The 21760-nt window shown below is 38.5% G+C and overlaps 1 protein-coding gene across 10 annotated transcripts in view; it reads right to left on the minus strand.

Moving 5' to 3' along the window:
• The window catches only part of LOC147236387 (neurexin-1a), a 242998-nt gene that overhangs the window by 120611 nt on the left and 100627 nt on the right, over positions 1-21760 (minus strand). For all 10 annotated transcript variants that reach the window (XM_086167857.1, XM_086167839.1, XM_086167894.1 and 7 more), the window contains 3 exons: positions 14265-14648; positions 7090-7293; positions 4247-4273 (listed from right to left, as the gene is read on the minus strand). In XM_086167857.1, coding sequence (XP_086023983.1) covers positions 4247-4273; positions 7090-7293; positions 14265-14648 — 615 coding nt within the window. The remainder of the gene's footprint in view (positions 1-4246; positions 4274-7089; positions 7294-14264; positions 14649-21760) is intronic.

A 21760-nucleotide genomic window follows, 5' to 3' on the forward strand; every position in this document is an offset into this window, starting at 1 on the left:
AAGCTCAATGTTGTTAGTGGCTATGCCCCGTAGGTGGGATGTGAGTTTGAGGAGAAAGAGAAATTCTGGAATGAGCTAGATAAAGTGATGCAGAACATCCCAAGAGATTAGAGAGTGGTAATAGGTGCAGATTTCAATGGGCTTTTTGGTGCAGGCAATAGAAGGGATGAAGAAGTGATGGGCAGATTTAGTATACAGGATAGGAACGCAGAGGGGCAGATGGTGGTAAATTTTGCAAAAAGGATGGAAATGGCAGTAGTGAACCCTTTTTTCCAGAAAAGACAGGAACATAGGGCAACTTATAAGAGCGGAGAAAGGAGCATCCAGGGAGACAACATCTTGTATAGAAGAGGTAACCTGAAAGTGATCAGTGACTGCAAAGTAGTTATAGGTGAGAGCCTAGCCAGACAGCATAGGATGGTGGTTTGTGGGATGACTCTGGTGACAAGGAATATCAAGAGGAGAACGACAGAGCAGAGGACAAAGTGGTGGAGGCTGAAAAGGGAAGAGTGTAGTATGGTTTTCAGGGAGGAGTTGAGAAAGGTTCTGGGTGGTCTGGGAGAGCTTCCAGATGACTGGACAACTACTGCTAGAGCTATGAGGGAGACAGGTGGGCAAGTACTTGGTGTGTCATCTGGAAGGAAAGTTGATAAGGAAACTTGGTGGTGGAATGAGGAAGTGCAGGAGTATATACAGAGAAAGCGGCTAGCAATGAAGATGTTGGACACTGAGAGGACTAAAGAGAACAGACAGGAGTACAGGGACATACATCATAAGGTAAAGATAGAGGTAGCTAAGGAAAAACAAAGGGCATACAATGACTTGTATGCTCGGTTGGACAGTAAGGAGTGAGAGAATGATCTATACAGGTTGGCAAAACAGAGAGATGCTAGAAACTACAAGAGTGATGAGAAGATGGGAAGAGTACTTTGAGGAGCTGATGAATGAGAAAAATGAAAGAGAGGCCAGGGTAGACGAAGTGACTATTGTAGACCACAGAGTAGCAGAGATTAGTAAAAGTGAATTGAGGAAGACATTGAAGCAAATGAAGAGTGGAAAGGCAGTCGGTCCTAATGATATACTTGTGGAGATGTGGAAGTGTCTAGGAGAGGCAGCGGTAGACTGTCTGACTTAGTTATTCAACAGGATCTTGGAGAGTGAGAAGATGCCTGAAGTTGGAGATGAGGTGTGATGGTGACCATTTTTAAGAATAAGGGGGATGTAAAGCATACGACAGGGTGCCAGGAGAGGAACCCTGGTATTGTATGAGGGAAGAGAAGTATGTTACAGTGGTGCAGAACATGTATGTGAGCTGTGAGACAGTGGTGCGATGTGCCATAGGGGTAACGCAGAAGTTGAAGGTGGAGGTGAGATTCCATCAGGAATCACCATTGAGCCCCTTGTTGTTTGCAGTGGTGATGGACAGACTGACAGATGAGGTTAGACAGGAATCTCCATGGACCATGATGTTTGCAGATGACATTGTGATCTGCAGTGAGAGCAGGGAACAGGTTGAGGAAAATCTAGAAAGGTGGAGATATGCGCTGGAAAGGAGAGGAATGACAGTTAGTCGCAGCAAGACAGAGTATAACTGGTGAATGAGATGAACTCGGGTGAAACAGTAAGGCTACAGGGAGTGGCGATCAAGAAGATGGAGGGTTTCAAGTACTTAGGGTCAACAGTCCAGAGCAATGGAGAGAGTGGAAAAGAGGTGAAGAAACAGGTTCAAGCAGGTTGGAATGGTTGGAGAAAAGTGTCAGAGGTACTACACGATAGACACTATCAGCCAGAATGAAAGGAAATGTGTACAAGACAGTGGTGAGACCACCGATGCTGTATGGACTAGAAACAGTTACAATGACGAAAAGAGAGGAGGCAGAGCTTGAGGCTGCAGAGATGAAGATGCTATGGTTCTCTTTGGGAGTGTTGAGTGTTTGGGAGCACATGTTAGATGTCTTGGAGAGAAGGTCAGAGAAGCCAGACTGTGATGGTTCGGTCATGTACAAAGGAAAGCGAGTAAATATATTTGGTAGACGGATGCTGGAATTGGAGCTGCGAGGCAGGAGGTCTCGAGTAAGACCAAAGTGAAAATTTATGGACGTAGTGAGAGGATATGAAGGCAGTTGGTGTGAGAGAGGAGGATAAAGAGAACAGGAAGGGACCCCTGAAGGGAAAAGCCAAAAGGAGAAGGAGGATTCAACTGAGTATTGTTTGAAAGTGATTTTCAAATGATTGTATTCTGTTTTTATCTACGTTTTATTCAACATCCAAACTTCATTGGAATTGGGGTTTGTAAATGCATATGTATCTACTTGGAGACACATTCAAACAAAACCACTATATATATTTTTTTTATTATTTTCAAATTTTTTCTTTCATGTAAATAAGAAAAAGCACATATAAAATATGTAATCAAATAACATCATAAATAATAAAAGCTCCCAATGTATTTAATCTTTAAAATGTCCTAACCAATTCATAACAAGTGTGGCATCATGGAAAAAATAAATGACAAAAAAATTACAGACCGTCCTCTGGCACTGGAATACCCTTCTAAAGCATACATGTTATATCAGTTTAAATCAATGTATAAAAAGGTTAGTTAGAAAATACTCTGGGGGAGATTTCATCTTAGTGCGCTTAGCACAGTGCAAACAGTGTCTGGGTCAGCTGCGTGTCAGTAAAGATTATATTACATTTACTAAACATTTAGCTTATCATGTTATCAGCAGGAGGAGATGCAGGGGCAAATTATGGTTTTAGGTCTGTGTGAAAATGCAGTGGAGGGAGTAAACTGGTTTCTTTGCCTTCCTACAGTAGCTTAAGACTTTACAGGAAGGTGTGTGAAAACCCCTCTGCTCTACAGTGCTCCAGAGTACTCAAACTATCTCTTTAACTGTACCATAACAGATTGCTAAAAACAAATAATGCTTTTAATGGTGTTGCAGTGTGGTTTTCTTATAAAATATGGTGATACATTTATTGAGAGCTTATCTTAGCAATTCAACTTTTTTAATCTATCTTTTTTTTTAACAAAATAAAGCAATTCTTCACTTAATAATAATAGATTGCATAGTATGCATTTAATGGATATCAAGTATGTTTGTAGACTGAGACTCATCTGATGAAGTTTTAATTCTACACATGGTTATACCTGACTTTTGTTTAATCATGTTATAATCTTGCCAGAATAATGGTTTCATGAAAGTGACTTTATAAAGACTCACTCAGTACAAATGACTGTAGATTCAATTTTACCAATATGTACATTTGCGAATGTACATACACTGGCATGATAACTGCAAGCCTATATTAGAGCACATGCCTGAATAGAAGACCCAACCAGATTTATCTTCATCACCAAAACACCAAAACCTGGTTGTTTCTATGTGCACTCCCTGAGGATTGCTCAGTCCCAAGTTTGCAAGAAGGTCTCTTATATTAATCAGCAGTGCGTTAGTGTGTAGAATTACAGCCCACCACAATGCTGTAAAGTGCATTTAAGGCTTTCTTCAGTTCAAAATGTCTCATCTTTTTTCCCACAGGCAAAATTATGCATTTCTTTGTGTATATTGATGTGTTTGACATGAGAAGACTATTTTAACATCCATGATAAAAGTAATTTGTAGCATCTTATTTATAAATTTATTTATGTGTTCTTATTTATTTGTTTGTATATTTGTGTGTGTACTTCAATCCTGGTGTAAAGCTCGGCTGACAAAACTGAGAAATGATTTAATATTGTTGTGCTAGGAAGCATCTAGTGTTAAAAGGTTGATTCAAAAAGGTTCATTTTAATAGTCTGAAAACTGAAAACATGCGAGAGAAACAGCCTCAAAAGTTGAGGGCACCAATGTAATGAGTATCCTGGAAATCCTTTCAATACATGTTAATTTCAGCCTTGTTCCTTCATATCCCTTCTTCCCTATTTTCTGTACTTTTGGAGCAGATACAATTAATGATGCATTGAGACTATTCTTAATTATTTGGGACTATTTCAAATACCTGCATAATGCCATATAATTAATATCTATTAGCATTTAAGGTGCGATGGAGATCAATCTAGTTGAAGTGCAGTGACTGGATTTCCAATGGGACATTTCATTTTTCAATGATGTACAGAGGTTGTAGAAAGGGATTTTTCAATCCACCCTCCTTTAAACTTGAAATCCACAACTACATAGGAACTTAGACATGAATGTCCAGAAACAGTTGTAGAAGAGAAGATATGTGAACAGTAACTTACTGGTAGAACAGTTAATCCTGACACAATCTAGATGGGGAAGAATAGATAAGAGATAAATTCATCTTTCAACGATACACCTGCAGACATCATGAAAGTAAACAGTCCACATCTCTGGGGACGAACACACGGACACTGCCCTCCCTCTGATGCTCTCAGCCATCACTCTAAGCTCCAGCAAGATGGTACAAAACATTATAGCAGAGTTATGCAAGATGAGCACAATATTGGTACAATTTGTGTCAAAGTATATATCTATAATACACAGTGTCGTGTTTTAGTTTTTGTAAATCATATTTCATTATTTTTATTTATGAACAATATTTCGAGGTGTAAACCTCTATGAGAGCATCAGATCTTGGTCAGTGTCAAGACAGGGCAAATTGTTGGGATGTTATAAATCTCCCATTCATCTTTTTTCCTATTAAACTTTTCTGTAAACTGTAACACAGTAGTCTGAGTATGTTTAGGTATTTTATAAAAGTTGCCCACTATTAAACATTTACTTAATTATACTAAGAAAAATCCCCATTTATGATAATTTTCTTCGGTAATAAACTATACATTATGTCTCTCCTCTACTGTATGTAAAAAGCATTGCATTGATAGACAAATTTACTTGATGATATTGCTTTAATAATTTCAATGTTAAGTATACAATTAAGCACAAGTATTAAATATATGTTAGTCACCCTTATAATCAAGTTTAAAATGTAAAGAAGTTGTAAAAAGATAGTTGGATGTGCATTTATGTTATTACAGATTACGATGTCAATGAACATTTAATTTCGATTTAACAGAGTCAGTCGGGATTAATTATGGCCATAAGTCTATTATTTTCCTGCAGTTTGCAACATGATCTAAAATGAGGATTATCTGGGCCATTGAACATCTCCTGAAAAGCCTTTCAGTAGGTTCTGCTTGAGTTGTCAACTTGAGTTTTGAAGTATATATGAAAGCAATGTCAAGTCTTATTTTGGTATCAGTGGTATTGATCCATTTTAACAAAGCATGCATTCATGAATCAAATAAATCCCAAATAAATCATTAAGAAGAGGTGAATCTAACTTATGAAAAGTATAATTAGTACATTATGAAAAATGAGACATAATTGAATGTTACGCAAATGTAAGCTAATGTTTAACAGAGTGCATATAATACCGTTTTGTCTTATGGTTTTTACATTATTTTCTAAGTGTATCTAAAAGCCACAGTAGTAAAGCACCATTTAATTGAGAGCTATAGAAATCAAAAATTGTGAAATTTTACACAAAAACTATTGCCACAGTTTTATAAACTCTGTTGTATGAGCATTTTTTTTGGTGCATCATGTATGAAATGTCTACAATTAAAACAAGTTATTATCATATATATCTCAATGTATTTCTGGATTGTATGTAGTGCAATGTATTTCCTTTTGAAATAGTATCATATGACAGTCATCTAAAAAAGGGAAGACTTGAGATTTTCCTAAAATGCAGTTTTCCAAATTAACCTCCACATTTATGATTGATCACTTTGAGCAAACGAAAGATATTGCAAAAAGTTCCGTCTCTTAGTTTTCATTTTACCTCTTGTTTGCACATACTCCGCTCTGAGATAGGTGACCCAGATAAAACCCCTCGCTATCTTCCCATTTGGCCCTGTCTGTCGTGTGTTGTCAACCATAGCAGAAAAGTGGTAGCAAACAGCCAGAGACCATCACTCGCCTATCCTTGCAGGGAATGCTCTACTATTTGCAGGATGAATGAAAAATGGCTTTCAGGGCTAACGGAATTGCAAAAAAACACAAAATGTGTCCAACATCATTTCCGAGAAATGCAAACTATGGTGCTGCTTTGTATATAGAACATTTTTTCACAGTTGCAAGAATCAGACAGGCAACCGTGTCAATGTGAGGCGCTGTTTTCTTACAATGGTGGATCCTTCTCTGTCTGACAGAAGATACAGACGGTCCACTTTGTATGCATCACTAACCAACTTCGCTTAGGGAGCCCATTTCGGCTTAGCCAGTGGAAAGGAGAAATAGATGGCTATCATTTGTGTGGCATTGCTCTGTTTGAGAGATATCAAACTTTTCACAGGCATCAATGGATCCTTTCATGGGCAGACATAAACAATCAAAAGCTTTTACACTCACTAGAATGCTTTTCCCCTTTTTCCTCAATTTTCTGCTAAATTAAGACCAATGTGTATGTCACTGTTTATTATTGATAGTCTGTTGATAATTGCTGTGTTATGCATTCGCAAAAACAGTAAGGGAAAATGTATATATACACTGTACATATAGATAGATATACGTGTACTATTAAAAAGTCAGTGTGTCCACATAAGACCAATTGTCCACATAACACCATTATGTGCTATGTTAAAACAGAGAACAATCTCCTATGAAGTGTAATGACATTACAAGTCTGCTTCCTCTTTAGAGAAACGACTGTGTTCTCAGGCAATCAATTGGATAAAGCACTAGGATAGAAAACAGTGGTGTTTTTTTAAGGTTTTCCCATTTAGGGCAATACAGTTGTTCATTTGAGTTAAGTTGACAGAATCAGTGGTGAGCATTCCCAGCTGGGGACTGGCAGCCGTGTGTTCAACTGGCAGTAAGCCAAGAGCCGCAGACTCTTGCCATTGAAAGTTTTTACACCATCTCCTTCTATTCGAAATTGTAAAGAAAATAAAATAGCGAATTTTTTAAAGTAAAATTGTGTGTGTGTGTGTGTATGTATGTGTGTGCTTGTATGTGCGTGTGTGTGGGCATGTATTACTTGAGAGTTGTCGACCTTAATTAATTTTGTTTGGGGCATAGCTTTGCTGCTGCAGTCGCTATATGGTCGAGGTATTACCTAAATTGACAGTCAGGCGGACACGACCGCTCTCCAGCTCTAGACGCAGGGTGTCAGTAGAATCCTGAGAGGTGGTAGCTATTAGAATGCCATAAGCTCGCTGGGAACGGAAACGCAGAGACACATCTTCAGCTTCTGTGTGCATCACCACTGGCAGCTGGACCTTCATGAACTTACTGCCATCGTAGCTAAGGACAGTTGCCTCTGCAAAGACAACAAAAAGGCAGTAAATACAATGAAAAATGAGTAAATAAGTCTAACACTTAGAGTCACAATGTAAGTCAGTTCATTTTCAAATTAGGTGCTATTAGTAAGTTTGATTAAGAGATGTGACTTATAATCTGAATGAAAAAATGCATTAAAGAGAAACCACTGAGCTGTGAAAATAGCTTTGTGATTGGAAAGTCATCAAATAATAAGGACCAAAGTTTTGAATATGAATATGATTCAAAGAAAAACTATAGTCAAATCTATAGTCATAGATTTCATTGGAGTGACTTCACAAACAAGCGCTTTGCAGTTGTGTAGAAGATGACATTTATGGCATACTGACAGCAGAGAAAACGATCCCTACGATTGTTCATTGATTCAACAATTATTACATCCTCAAGCTTGAACCACTGGGTTGATTCACCACCAAGCAAGTGTCTCAAAAAATGACAAGGATGCAGGTACAGTACACCAACCACGAGCAGCTTGTAAAAATCATGTGCACAGACTTGTCACAATTCTAGCATTGTATAACAATATGCACTACAGTAGACAGCCACCAGATGTGTCTTCATCCCTGTCTTCTGTGTGCCAATATGAGTGGTTTCCTTCATCAGTGGAAATACAGAATTTAGAATTAGGCATATGCCATGATAGGTCTCAAGAAATGATGGCAATGGCATTGGCTGTGACAGAGGTTTTTGGAAAAACAAACAAAGAGGCACTCGAAATGAATTCAAATTGACTGATGAACACAAACTCAAATTATTTTTATTCTCCTGTAAATTAATAAGCATCAGTCCAGAGAAATCCGGGAAGATTCCTTAACACTGGAAGGGGTTACAACGCAACCCAATAACAAAGCCATTACTGCTATTGCATTGCTGAGATAGATGCTGAGTTGGAGGGCAGGGAGATGGAGAGTTGTTGGGAGATGAGGTATCAATGTACACACACCACCTCATCACCACTTCCTCATCACACAGAGCCAATGTCACATCCATCCCCTGGGGTGACTCCGTCACATTCCTCACCCAAATCCAATTTCTCCACGCCCTCCTGGGGTATGCTGCAGATGACAGGGCTGTGTGACAAATGAGTCCTCACTGCTAAAATGCCTGCTTCCTGCCAAGCAGCTAAACAAAATAGCTGTATTTGGAAAAAGTTAGACATTCCAAGTGAGAAGTTTCCGTCACCAACATTTTTTGTGTTTTTTTTTTTTCCTTGTTACATATTTCAGTTTTCTGGCTGCTGGACTTCACACACGCTATTATTTGCATGTGATTTGAGTTCTAAATTTTAGTTGAATGTGAGTTGAGTGTTACTTCTGTGCAGATGGGATATAAAAAGCCATTGTTGCAAAACAAAGGGTTGCAGACCTTATTCATCAATTTTATATACCATAATTTCTGCAAGAACGTAACCTTTTTCAAATGTCTACATTTTATACAGGACTCTATTCTTATACACATTTTTAAATTTTAAAGACACAGAAACATATCATTACGGTTGTTAAACTGCATTTAATAAATATCTGTATGAATTATCATGAGGCTCAGTAAATGAATTGCCATTGTGAGGAGATCCATGAGGGGTGAAATAAAAGTAATAACGGAAGTGTACTCTCCATTACTGTCAAATATAATAAATTTTGAGTAACTGAATAAAACCAATTAAAATGTAATTTAATAAGTATATTTCATTCAAGAGGCTCTTTGCTGAGATTTATGAGGTAGTAGATAAGCCAAGAATAAGAAATCAAGAGAGTCATGATAATGGGAAGTGACATGAAAGGGAACCATCCTGGAACCTCAGTCATTTTAAATTGACTTGAGTGAATCTGGAGCTTCTGTGTGTGTCATGCCAACAGGAAACTTTCAAGAGCAAACAAATACAAATTATCCAATGCTGCTAATAAGGGAGAGTACTCGGTGACAGCACACAGTACTTCCTGTGCCTCCCCATCAAGGAGTGCCAGCTCTATGAGAGGAGAAAGCTGTCGGCTGCATATCTCCGGATTCATTGTATCGACACATGAAGGCATTAGACTCAATCTACTGTAATTCATTTGCTGGAAAACCAGTGGGGAAGAATGTTTCTTTGAGATTGTAGGCACAACATCCATAATAAAGGCAGCAAACAGCTAAGAGATATCATAAATAATTCATAGCTTTTCCTGTCCTCTTCACCACAGCACTCAATGGGTATCTTTGTGTACACAATCAAAGATGTAGCCTCATTCACTATTAAATAAGTGAAAATATTCTGCCAACTAAGTGCATTTCTGAAGACAGAAAGACTATACACTTCTTACATTAAAATAAACAATAAAAGAAAACAAAAAGAATCATGACGTAAACCATGATTCAAGATTATGGGCAAGCTTCTCATGTGCTTACATGGCCATACATGGCTCTGTATGGCCACACAACATTTTTTCTGAGCAGTCAACCAAAAGAAAACCTTGACAATGGATCTGTTTGCTTATTTAGAATGTTAGAACATGTTATTTCAGCCACTGTGTGGAATACATATAACAAATAAAGGTAATCTGGATATGAGCAGAACTAAATTTAAGCCAAAAAGGACAGATTAAGGAAAGTTACTGATTAGTTTAATGATGAACAAGTATAGCGTTTTGAAATTTCATTTTATATTACATACACTACCAGTACATCAAAAGCAGAATGTAGAGTTATAATTGCAGTCCTACAGATAATAGGAAACCTCACTTGCGGTCCAGACAGTTTGAATTCTTAATTCAAGTCCATCTTTGAGCAAAAAGATGTGCAAATGGTCATTAAATAACCAATTTATTTTGACTCTCAAACTCTCTTTTTTTCTTTTGTTTTGTTTTGTTTTGTCTTTGTTACTATGTGAATGGCTCAAGGGTAAGAGACAATCAGTTCTTTCTGAAATGAGATTATCCTAGAGTGGTGAATGATGCCTAACACACACTGTTCTGTGAAGGCTTATGGTTAAAATATGTGTAAAGGCTGAACATTTGGGATTAAGGGCATTTTAACTTTTAAAATAACATTTAGCCAATCATTCTCTCATTCTGAAACAGCTACAAATGCCTTAATATTCTGTTTTAGTTAGCTAGTTAATTAGTTTGTTAGATTTAGGGTCATATTATTTCATTCAACAGTATATCATTTTGCTGTGAGGTTGAAATTGTGAACTTGGTCTTTTAGAATGCTACACATACTGTTGGCAGTGGATGTTTCAATCATACCAAATATTGTTGGATTTTAACCTTAACTGAATAATATATCACAAAGACTGGGGCCAAGAGGAACATGATAAGACATATAGTCATGAAAAATCATGGCTTACAGTAAGTCAAGTCATGGACTTAATAGTTTATCAACTCATACTATATGGAAATATATCATAATATTACATTGTGACTTGACATGCCATTAAGTCCCTGGTGATCATAGACCCACAGTGATCAGCAGAGATCATTAGCAGTGAAATTCTGTGGATGATGATCTTCCAGGTATACACTGAGCGTACTTGTGCACTGACTTGTACAATCTAAATGAATCCCTTATATATGTGAGTTTTAGGGTCCACCTGAATCTGTTGCCCATATGTATTAATGATACAGGTCCTGTCAGTTTGATTCAAGCATGTCACATCTCATTAGGGAATATGTGCATGTTCTGCAACAAACCAGCTGGTGGGCTGCCTTGGCCTCACACCACAAGACAAATATTTGGTCTGATTGGCAACTGGAGTGAGACATTTAGGATGCAAGGCAAACATGCTTTGTCTGCTAAATTACAGTCTTACAAAATAGGGCAAATAGCTTCATGGTTCTTCATTCTCCACCTCATGTTCCTTCCACTCACTGTCGTTGTCCTCCTCCTCCACCATATGTAGTAGCTGTACTTTGCCACCGGGTGGTACACCATGCATGCATAAGTGAGAGCTGGGTTAATTCTTTTGACAGTTCCTCTGCCTGCTGGTGCCTGCTACTTCCTACAAGCATAGTGGCAATCTCAAGTAATCAAAACAGCTGGTAGGATGCCAGGACCTATCCTGAGAACCACTGCTCCCACTCACACTCTCACCAATGCCAGTCTCATTCACCTAGTAGAGACTAGAGTTGGGAGTGGGAGCCAAGATACACAAGATAATTTCACATAGAAGGTTGGTGAGACATCAAACAGCATTTCTGTAAAATGTTTTCTTTTTTTGGAAATGCATGTTTTCCCCTTATACCCTGTACTTTCTGAAGTGAAATGATCTGTACCCTGAAATCTTTCAACCTTCCTCTTGCACTATGCCTATGTTTATTTCATCTCTTTTGACAGAATGGAGGAGACATGGAAAATCAGAGCATTGTAGAGGCAAACTAAACTGCTACAATTATCACAGATGGAGGTTTACTATGGGAGCATCAGTTTTTTTCAGCCTTTTTTCCCTTTAATTACATGGAAATTAGAACATGTATTAAAAAAATAAGAGGCAATGTCACATGCATTATAGTATTCTTAAAATTGTGATTTTATTGTCATTATCGTTTATAATTTGATGTCCCACTGAATAATATTTGGTCAGGACCATACATAAGCTGTCTAGTGAGAAATATGGGCTATGTAAAGCATGTGTACACACTATATCCCACTATTTCCTAATTTCTGCAGATTATTTGTTTTATGAATAAATCCATTAGGTCAATTCAAGGCATTTCAGGATAAACATAGATGACTAGAACAGTTTTGGCAATACCCTAAGCCCTAAATGCAAAGTGGGCCAGAATCTGTTCACAAAAAGAACTTGTTTCTCAACAAACAGACTCTTGTTTTGATGAGCAGAATATACCAGATGTTTCTTACATCCTGCCACATATCTGCCAAAAACAATGAGACCGAGAGAAAAACTTTGGAGCAAAGGTATCAACACCAGAAGCAAAACAAATACATGGAGCTTATTGCTTAAGTATGGAAAGGCTATCAGTATTTCTAAAATATGTAATATCAATTGAATTGCAGATGAATAGTTCTGTTATAATTTAAAAAACCTTATGCTCATATACTTGCATTTTATAAATAGATGCTGTAGGCCCATTGCAGCATTTGTTAATGTAGACATTTTCACAGGCACAATGTTGTTTCTTTCAAAATGAATGTTCAAGTGGTTTGAGGTGGTTTATCATCATTCCTCCATGTCTATCATGAGTGAACAACATTAGGAACCAAAGGCGTGGGAACCAATAAATTAGAACAAACAGAATAGGCACATTTCAAAAGACAAAAAAACAATCTAAAATTTAGAATCCACCCCTAATCTACCTTTATCGTTATAAGGACATATAATAGGATAGAGGAGAGTGTTTGCAGCAGCGATGTTTTTAAATTGGGATATTGCAAAATAAGACAGGTGTGAGTAAGATGTGACTGTAACAATAAACAGGAGAAACACACTTGTACTAATCTAAAGAACAGGACAAACAGGGCCAACAGTGGTATGCAAGAATAAATTAGGTGGTGGACTACAGTCTGAAAATAATTATATGAAATTGGAAAAATAGTAATTTTACCATAACTTTTTTATTTATCTGTGATTTAGAGACAATGAAAATATTTCTGAATAAAAAAAAAGAAAAAGAAAGAAAAAGAAAAAAAAGAAGAAAGAATAAAAAAAATATATTTCGCGGGAAAATGCAAAAAAGAGAGACTAAGTGTTACTTGTATTCATTTTCTTACCCGTTTTATGCATTTATAGATTTATCTTAATACTTTTGTTCAGTGATTGATGAAAACATCTTGATTGATTGATAATGAAACAACATGATGACGTACCATTCATTTATACGAGTTTGTCAGTGGTGACAGGTAGCTTCTCTGCCCCAGCTCACCTCTCATTTTCTCCCCCCATTTGACAGGGAATTTGGTACCACACATTATGATAAGATTTACTAAACTGGAGGCTATCAAAAACACAGTTGAAATATGACAAGGCTACAAATCTGGAAGCCATTTGCTTGTTTTGGCGTGCATATATATTTATTTCATCTAGGGCTACTGATAGGCAAAGCCATGAGTACAGTTCATGTTGTTATGTTAACCTATTGACCATGCTTGATTTTTATTTCTATAACATGAGCTTACCAAAGATGGTTTATTCCTATTTTAGTTTTTACACCTCTTTCTCTCCCCTGAAGGAGATGGGGATAAGTATTGCACAGCAGGTTTGGTCATGAGCGAGTGGTTTGATGAGCAGAATGGTTAGCAGAAAACAGCCAATTTACCGGCCTGTGTACAGACTGGTGGTGGCGTGGCTCGGGGGTTAGAGCAGTCGTCCTTGGAACCGAACATCCATGGTTCAACTACGGGTTCTCTTAGACTGTTGAAGTGCTGTTGAGCAAGACACTGAACCCCCAACTGCTCTGTTCCTTAGCAGCCTTCATGGTTAATCCATGATGGGTTAAATGCAGTGGTCAAATTTTGCCGATGTTGTATGTATAACCGAATGTGACGATAAAGGCATTTCTTCTTCTTCTGGTTGTGACTAGCAATGTGTCTCAGTAATGCACCAGTGACCTGCCACTTACCATAATTTATTGTCAGACAGTCAACATTATATTTACTCTGACTCATTCAGTCTGTCTCTGTGTTTTCACACCACTACTTTGTCACCTTGTATCAACTGCATCCTTAAGTTTGAGAGAGTTTGAGAGTCTGGTGATTAATAACATTAATAACATTAAGAACTAAAGTGTTTTGCCAAGAGATGCATGAAATAGGCTGTGTCATTCAAGTACTTAACTGAATCCATAATAAATATAACTTTAAACCCATAATTTGATAATTATTTTCACATTGCCATGAGCAAACAACCATCATAAAAGACGACAGAAGCAGTGAAATGTGTCGCCGTTCAGCATCGAGAACGATCCGTGCACAGAGAGCGCGACAATGACATGCTTTTTGCGAATGACAAACTCCTACCTCTTTCACAGGAGCGCCCCAGGTATCCAGTTCCCGAGCAGTCACATACATAGCGATTCCAGCCTTCTCTGCAGATCCCATTATTTTGGCAGGGATTGCTCAAGCACTGTTTGGGAGGCTCCTTAGAGCACGAGGGCTTGACCCCTGCAGCTTTCTGCACTTCAGCCAGGCGCCGGACATCTTTACTCTGTCCATCAATAAACAGATCCCGAATGCAGCCCACGTAGCCATAGTTGAGCAATGCTGTCCACACTTCAGTGGGGAACACGAGACCCATTTTGTTCTCTGGCAGACCCCCGAGATACAGATTATCATCCAAGTCTAGGATCTCACTTTCTCCTGGGGCTGTATAGGGAGTACGTATGGTGTTGATAGAGATGATACCTAAAAACAAGACACAGGTGGATAGTTTTGTAAAATGACTTTTGATCTAGGTTGGAGTTACCTGTTAAACAAGTAGAATAGTTAAACATCAAGAGATATGATCCATGTTAAAAGAGCAAAAAACATGTCATAATTAACCAATTTAAAATTGGTTTCATAAAGAGGTTTGCATAATTAGTGTTATTCATCTGTACAGAGCCATGATTTACTCCATTTAGGATGACAGATGAGTGCTGATAAGAAACATTAATCACAAGACAGCTAGTCTATCTAGTCTATCCGAGAAAGCATCCCCTCCATTATAGTTGGATTCCCGCCCACCAAAAATCTCCTTTATCTAGAAAGCAGGGATCATGGAAATAAAAAAAGTGGGTAGCATAAAAAGAATCACTGCCCCTCTATCATTTCACAACACCAAACCAAAACATTGTAGCCATTTTTTTTTAACTTGATGGACGAAGTGCAAGGTGTTTGTTTTTTTGGCTTTGTCTTTTTTGTCTTTTTTCCCCTTTTCACCATGTCTCTGCCTTTGTTTGTCTCTCAAAAACATAAACCTGCAATGAGAGTCTGTGCGTTTCTCCACCATGATTTATTGCTCTCATTCAGGTTTAATTCTCAATCTAGAGCACAGTAAACAACACAGGACATGACTGGACTGTAAAGTTGTGGAAAGGAAGGCCTTACTATGAGCCACAGACTGGGTGATTAATTTGTATATTTATCTGTTAGTCTCAATGCTCAAGCCATTGTGAATGCTTAATTAAAGGTTGTTGCCTTTGCAACTCTTGTCCTTGTTCAGTTCTTAATGCAAAAAGCGTCTTAGGTTTCTGTAAAGTTAGGCACAAAATGAATTGGCATAATATAATAATTTGCAGCTCCTTTTCTCCTAAAACTTGCTGGAAACAAGCCCTGAGCTAAACATGACTTTTTCTCCCTCTCGCTCTGTCACCCACACCCACACCCACACACACACACACACACACACCCACACACCCACACACCCACACACACACACAAACACACACACACACACACACGTGAACAGTATGAAGGCAAATGGGACACTTCACATGTTGTTACAGTCACAATTAGCGTGCATGAATGTACACATCACAAGAAATAATATGTCTGATATTTTACTCTCTAGTTTTACGATTTGTTTAAGTCTTGACTCCGAAGAGATGCGACAATAGGATATTATTTTTTTAGTTCTATATGCTCTTTTATCAATGTTGAGCCTTGTTGCAAAAAAAAAAGTAGCTAAGGACCTATTTCAGAGTTATTAACCTGTTCCCACAAAAATGTTCCAGCTCCTTTCCTTGGGTCTTGGCCCCTGCATCTGTTCCAACACTTTCCTGTGTGCCACCCACTGCCTCTACTGACTCCAGGACTGCCTCTACTCATGCCACATCTGTTGTGACTTCCAAGCTTTGCACACTTGGCAAGGCACACCCGTCACACAGCCAGAACAGCTCCCTTTGGGTTATGACTAATGAGCTCACTACATCAAACTCATTAGCAAGGAAACTTTTCTTTGAGTAGAGCAGGTGCTTACATGGAGAAAAGGCATAACTGTTATCGGTGTGATTTGTGATGGCACCTACACCACAGTGTATGCACAGTGCACCGTGTAATGCACAACTGTCAGATTCTTCCACATGGAAGGGTATCTATATAACAAGATTGGAAATGTTGTAGTGTGAATTATATTATAATAATGTCAGTTCTTCATATGTCATGATCTAAATGACTTTATATTGCATTACACCTGTCTTTACTTGAAAGATGTTTTCAGTATGTAGTAGATACGTCATTTCAAATTGATGTAAGTGGGGAACAAGATAGGCATGTCAGCAGCTTTCAGGGGTCTGCTATGAGTGCTCTGCTTACTTGTCACAGCCCTGTAAGGAAGTGTGTAAACACAGTCAAGCTACGTTAAGTCAGAAGGCACTCTATAATCCCACAGAGACATGTGCCATCACCAGGATAGCAGCATGGGAAAAACAGAACACATATACACCCATTGTATGACTATGTTTGGAACATTATTCATTGCCAAAAGGGACAGGAAGAGTGTCTCTGTGAGTGCTCCTAAGCATAAAAATTGAGGAGGTGGATCCAGAACAACATGGGTTCATGGAGATAAAGATGGCTAAAAAGGACATGAGGGAGAGGGACATGGTGGCAGATAAGACAGAAGATGAATGAACACAACACCAACTAATGATTTATCCAGAGGCAAGTATAAAATAGTTTATCAAAACAATGATATACACCGTAAATGAAGATGAATAATAATGGAGTTTTGAACTAAGCTATCTTTAAAATAATTTGACCACTTTCTGTCTCTTCCGGGCTATCTCTTAGGCCTGACCTATAACTGTCTACTTTTACCACGTCTGAAGGCAAGGGCAGCTCAGATCTTTTTCATACCTTCTGAATCTGCAGCCAGGCTCAACTTGGCATGATGCCTCCACTCACACATCCCCAAAACATGTTAGACAGGGGATTACTACAATCCAGTTAGGACGATACGGCCAAATCTCTCTATGTGATTGGATTGTGTGTACAAAGCGACGCTCGAGAGTGAGCTGCAGGGATGGGGAAAGTGTTGTCTTTGTGTATGTGTCTTTATCCGTTTGTGTGTGAGTGTGCACATTTGTGTGAGTAGTATCTAAGCTTGTCTTGGCAGGAAGTGGGACTACAACCGAATGATGTCAATGTGACGTCTCTGATGAGTGACCCACAGCACTTTCAGCCCAGAAACCCTTTACTTAAAGGCAGAGTGTATCTTAGCTTCTCTAATGTATTGAGGTTAGAGGATGCTGTCTGAGAGCAAGTGTCCATTTACAAGCTTGCTTCCTGTAGGAAGAGCCTGCTTAACTAAAACAGGCCACAGATCATTATCCACTATTATTATAGTTGCAGTTGAAGCGTTGCACATGAAGGACCTGTATGCAAATAATTATGTCCATTTGTGGTACTGCACATTTTTTTCGCTTGGTACTGTGTATTGATATGTGAAAAAAGAATGCACCAGATGTGGTGTGACTCGAGGGATCAGTGAATTATTTTAGTTTTAAAAGTACTTAAATTCTATCAAATATTAATTAGTGAAACAACAGTGCACTGGTGTGTGCAATAGCCAAGATGGAACTCTAGCCTGTTATCCTTGGAGGATTGGACGGCATATTTGAAAACTCCATTGTGCGATGGCATATCTACAGTCAATTTTAAAAAGGTAATAATAATCAATAGCATGACTATCCTCATTTACGCATATTTCGGGTCAAAGTTATGTTGATGAATTTAACCAAAATTTCAATATCTTGTAGAATAAGTCTATAATTGAAAACATTCCTTAAAATGTTTAATTTTCAGTAATCAGTGTCATGTGATTTAAAAGTATTCATCTAAATATAATCAGTAAAAAATATTTTTTTATTATCCCTGAGTCTGAATATTCTCCCCATGTCTGCCTGGATTTTTTCTGGGTTCTCGGGTTTACTTCTACAGTCCAAAAACATGCAGCAGGTTAATTGGAAAAAATTGGGAAAATTAACCTGAATCAGAGAGTGAGTGAGGGAATGGTTGTTTGTCTGTATATGTGGCCCTGTGATTGACTGGCGACCAGTCCAGGTCGTACCCTGCCTCTCACTCAATGACAGCTGGGATAGGCTTTAGCATCCAACGCGACCCTGAGTGCAGGATAAGCAGCAGACGATGGATAGATGATACTTGTACACATCCCCTAATACTGCAAACAATACTTTATTTGAAAGTTCTTCTCAGAATGTTTATTCTTAGACTGCACTGGATAACTGGCCTTTCTATTTGCTTTCTATCTTATCTTTTAATCATTGGGTATCCTTAGGATTTATTTTTCTTATTTTTTTGTCCTGCAGAGTCTATCTCATATTAACTTTTTTCGTTTGCTGTACCCACTTAAGCATATGCACCATCCTTTTAATTACTCATGATATCTGGACAAAATAATTTTGACTTCAGTGTCTGATACAACTCAAATAGCCCCTTAAAATGCACTACTACAAATAAATCCAAGCACTCTTTTTCCTTGATGAATATTAAGAATCACTACTTAACTAACAGGTCTGCTATCAAATTTAATAAGCTTGACTTTAAAAGATGGATAAAGTTATTATAGAATTGTTACATTTAAATTTGTCTGTTTGCATTCCAGCCATTATGTTTCTTTTCTCAGTGTGTAACTCATCATATTGAAAAAAACTTTACACCTTTAGAGTCTTAGGTCTTCTTAAATGCCATTAGACCAGGTCAGAATACTGCTGAGCAATAACTGTCTAAGTCCTATAAAGACTTCCTCCTGTTTCCATGGAAACTTTGGCAGGGCAGGCAGAGCGAACAGTGAGCAGGGGAGCTTGGCCACAAAAAAAAATGATGCCCAACGGTGTAAGAGTATGTGTGTGTATGTGAGTGTGTGTGTGTGTGTGTGTGTGTGTGTGTCGGTGTGTGAACATGCCTATTTTGGAGTTGCATGTATTGTAAATATGTGGGCTGGGTAATAGGAGGGTACTGTATTGATAATGATCAAATTATTATGGACTAAAAATTACAAGGTATTTTTTGGGCCACTTATAACAAGAATAAATGTATGTTATCTAATGTGCTTTTCATAACTTTGTTGCTCTTCTTCTGATGAGGTAAATTGTTGAGAAAATTGAGTGATTTGCTTTATATACACATATATATACATATGTATAGGAATTAATGAAACTTCCAGTCTAACTTTCCAATTCTGGAGTACTAAAAATGGAAAATGGATTATGATTATGTAAAAAGTTATTGAATAAAATTTTTCAGGGCTTTTCACAGATAGAATGAAGGTATAACTTCATGACAATTGCCGTAATGACAATGTAAAGACAATGACATAATTGTTTGTGTGTGTGTCTGTGTGTTTGAGTTTGTGTGTGTGCGTGTGTGTGTGTGTGTGTGTGTCAGTACATAGCTTCATATGTACATATGAAATTATTTATGTGTCTATTTTAGTAGTTATTAATCATTTAGGCATCATGGCTGCATGTAGACTGCAAAGTAGTGGTAGGGGAGAGTATATCCAGACAGCATAGCATGGTGGTTTGTAGGATGACTCTGGTGACAAGGATTAGCGAGAGGACAAAGGCAGAGCAGAGAACTAAGTGGTGAAAGCTGAAAAGGGAGGAGTGTTGTATGGTTTTCAGGGAGGAATTGAAAAAGGCTCTTGGTGGTCAGGGAGAGTTCCCAGATAACTGGACAACTACAGCTAATGTGATCAGGGAGACAGGTAGGAGAGTACTTGGTGTGTCTTTTGGAAGAAAAGTAGATAAGGAGACTTGGTGGTGAAATGAGGAAGAGCAGGAGTATATAAAGACAAAGTGGTTAGCAAAGAAGAAGTGAGACATTGAGGGGACTGAAGAGAACAGACAGGCGTACAGGGAGATGCAGAGCCTCCAAAGGCAAAACAAAGGACATATGATGACTTGTAGTTTGTTGGACAGTAAGGAGGGACAGAATGATTTATACAGGGAGGCAAAATAGAGATTGGGAAGATGTACAGCGGGTCCGGCTGATAAAGTATGGAGAGGGAAATGTATTGACAGATGCTAGAAAACTGATGGGAAGATGGAAAGAGTACTTTGAAGAGCTGATAAATGAGGTAAATGAAAGCGAGGCAAGGGTAGAAGAGCTGACTATTGTAGACCAAAAGGAGCAGAGATTAGTATAAGTAAACTGAGGAAGGCATTGAAGAGAATAAAAAGTGGAAAGGCAGTTGGTCCTCATGATATACCTGAAAGTATGGAAGTGTCTAGGAGAGGCAGCGGTAGAGTTTCTAGCTAGATTATTCAACAGGGTCTTAGAGAGTGAGGAGATGCCTGAGTAATGGAAAAAAAAGTGTGATGGTGCCCATTTTTAAGAATGGTGGGGAAAATTGTGGTAACTATAGAGGGATAAAGTTGATGAGCTATACAATGAAGTTATGGAAAACATTACTGGACACTAGACTGAGAGCAGAAGTCAGCATTTGTGACCAGCAGTATGGCTTCATGGTTACAAAGAGAAATACAGATGCAGTATTTGCTTTGAGAATGTTAATAGAGAAGTACAGAGAAGGTCAGAGGGAGCTGCATTGTGCTTTTGTAGACCGAGAAAAACATGCAACAGGGTGCAGAGAGGAACTCTGGTGTATATGAGGAAGTCTGGAGTGCCAAAGGGGTATGTTAGACTGGTGCAGGACATGTATGCTAGCTGTTAGACAGTGGTGAGGTGTGCTGTAGCTGTAACAGAGAAGTTCAAGGTGGAGGTAGGACTTCATCAGGGATCAGTTCTGAGCCCCTTCTGATTTGCAGTGATGACGGACAGGCTGACAAATGAGGAGCGACAGGAATCTCCATGGTCAATGATGTAGATGACTGTGATCTGTAGTGAGAGCAGGGAATAGGTAGAGGAAAAATCTAGAGAGGTGGAGGTATGCTCTGGAAATAAAGGAATGAAGGTTAGTTGCCCCAAGACAGAATATATGTGTGTGAATGAGAAGAATCCAGGTGGAACTGTGATTCTACAAGGAGTGGAGATCAAATGGTTGGAGCATTTCAGGTATTTAGGCTCAACAGTTCAGAGCAACGGAGAGTGTGGAAAAGAGGTAAAGAAATGGGTACTAGCAGGTTGGAAATGTGAGAAAAGTGTCAGAGGCACAATGTGATAGAAGGCTATCAGCCAGAATGAAAGGAAAGGTGTACAAGACAGTGGTGAGATCAGTGATCCTCTATGGTCTAGAGAATGATTTATACCAGGTGGCAAAACAGAGTGTAGAGATTGGATGGATGTACAACACGTTCGGGTGATTAAGGGCAGAGAGGGAAATGTATTGACAGATGCTAGAAGAGTGATGGGACGATGGAAAGAGAGCTTTGAGGAGCTGATGAATGTGGAAAATGAAAGGGGGACAAGAGTAGAAGAGGTGACTATTGTAGACCAGAAAGAGGAGAGATTAGTAAAAGTTAAATGAGGAAGACATTAAAGATGATGAAGAGTGGAAAGGCAGTTGGCCTTGATGATATACCTGTGGAGGTATGGAAGTGTCTGGGAGAGGA

Source organism: Fistularia commersonii, chromosome 2 (genome assembly GCF_037954325.1).
Source record: "Fistularia commersonii isolate RoL2024-O1a breed Wild chromosome 2, RoL_Fcom_v1.0, whole genome shotgun sequence".
NCBI lineage: Eukaryota > Metazoa > Chordata > Actinopteri > Syngnathiformes > Fistulariidae > Fistularia > Fistularia commersonii.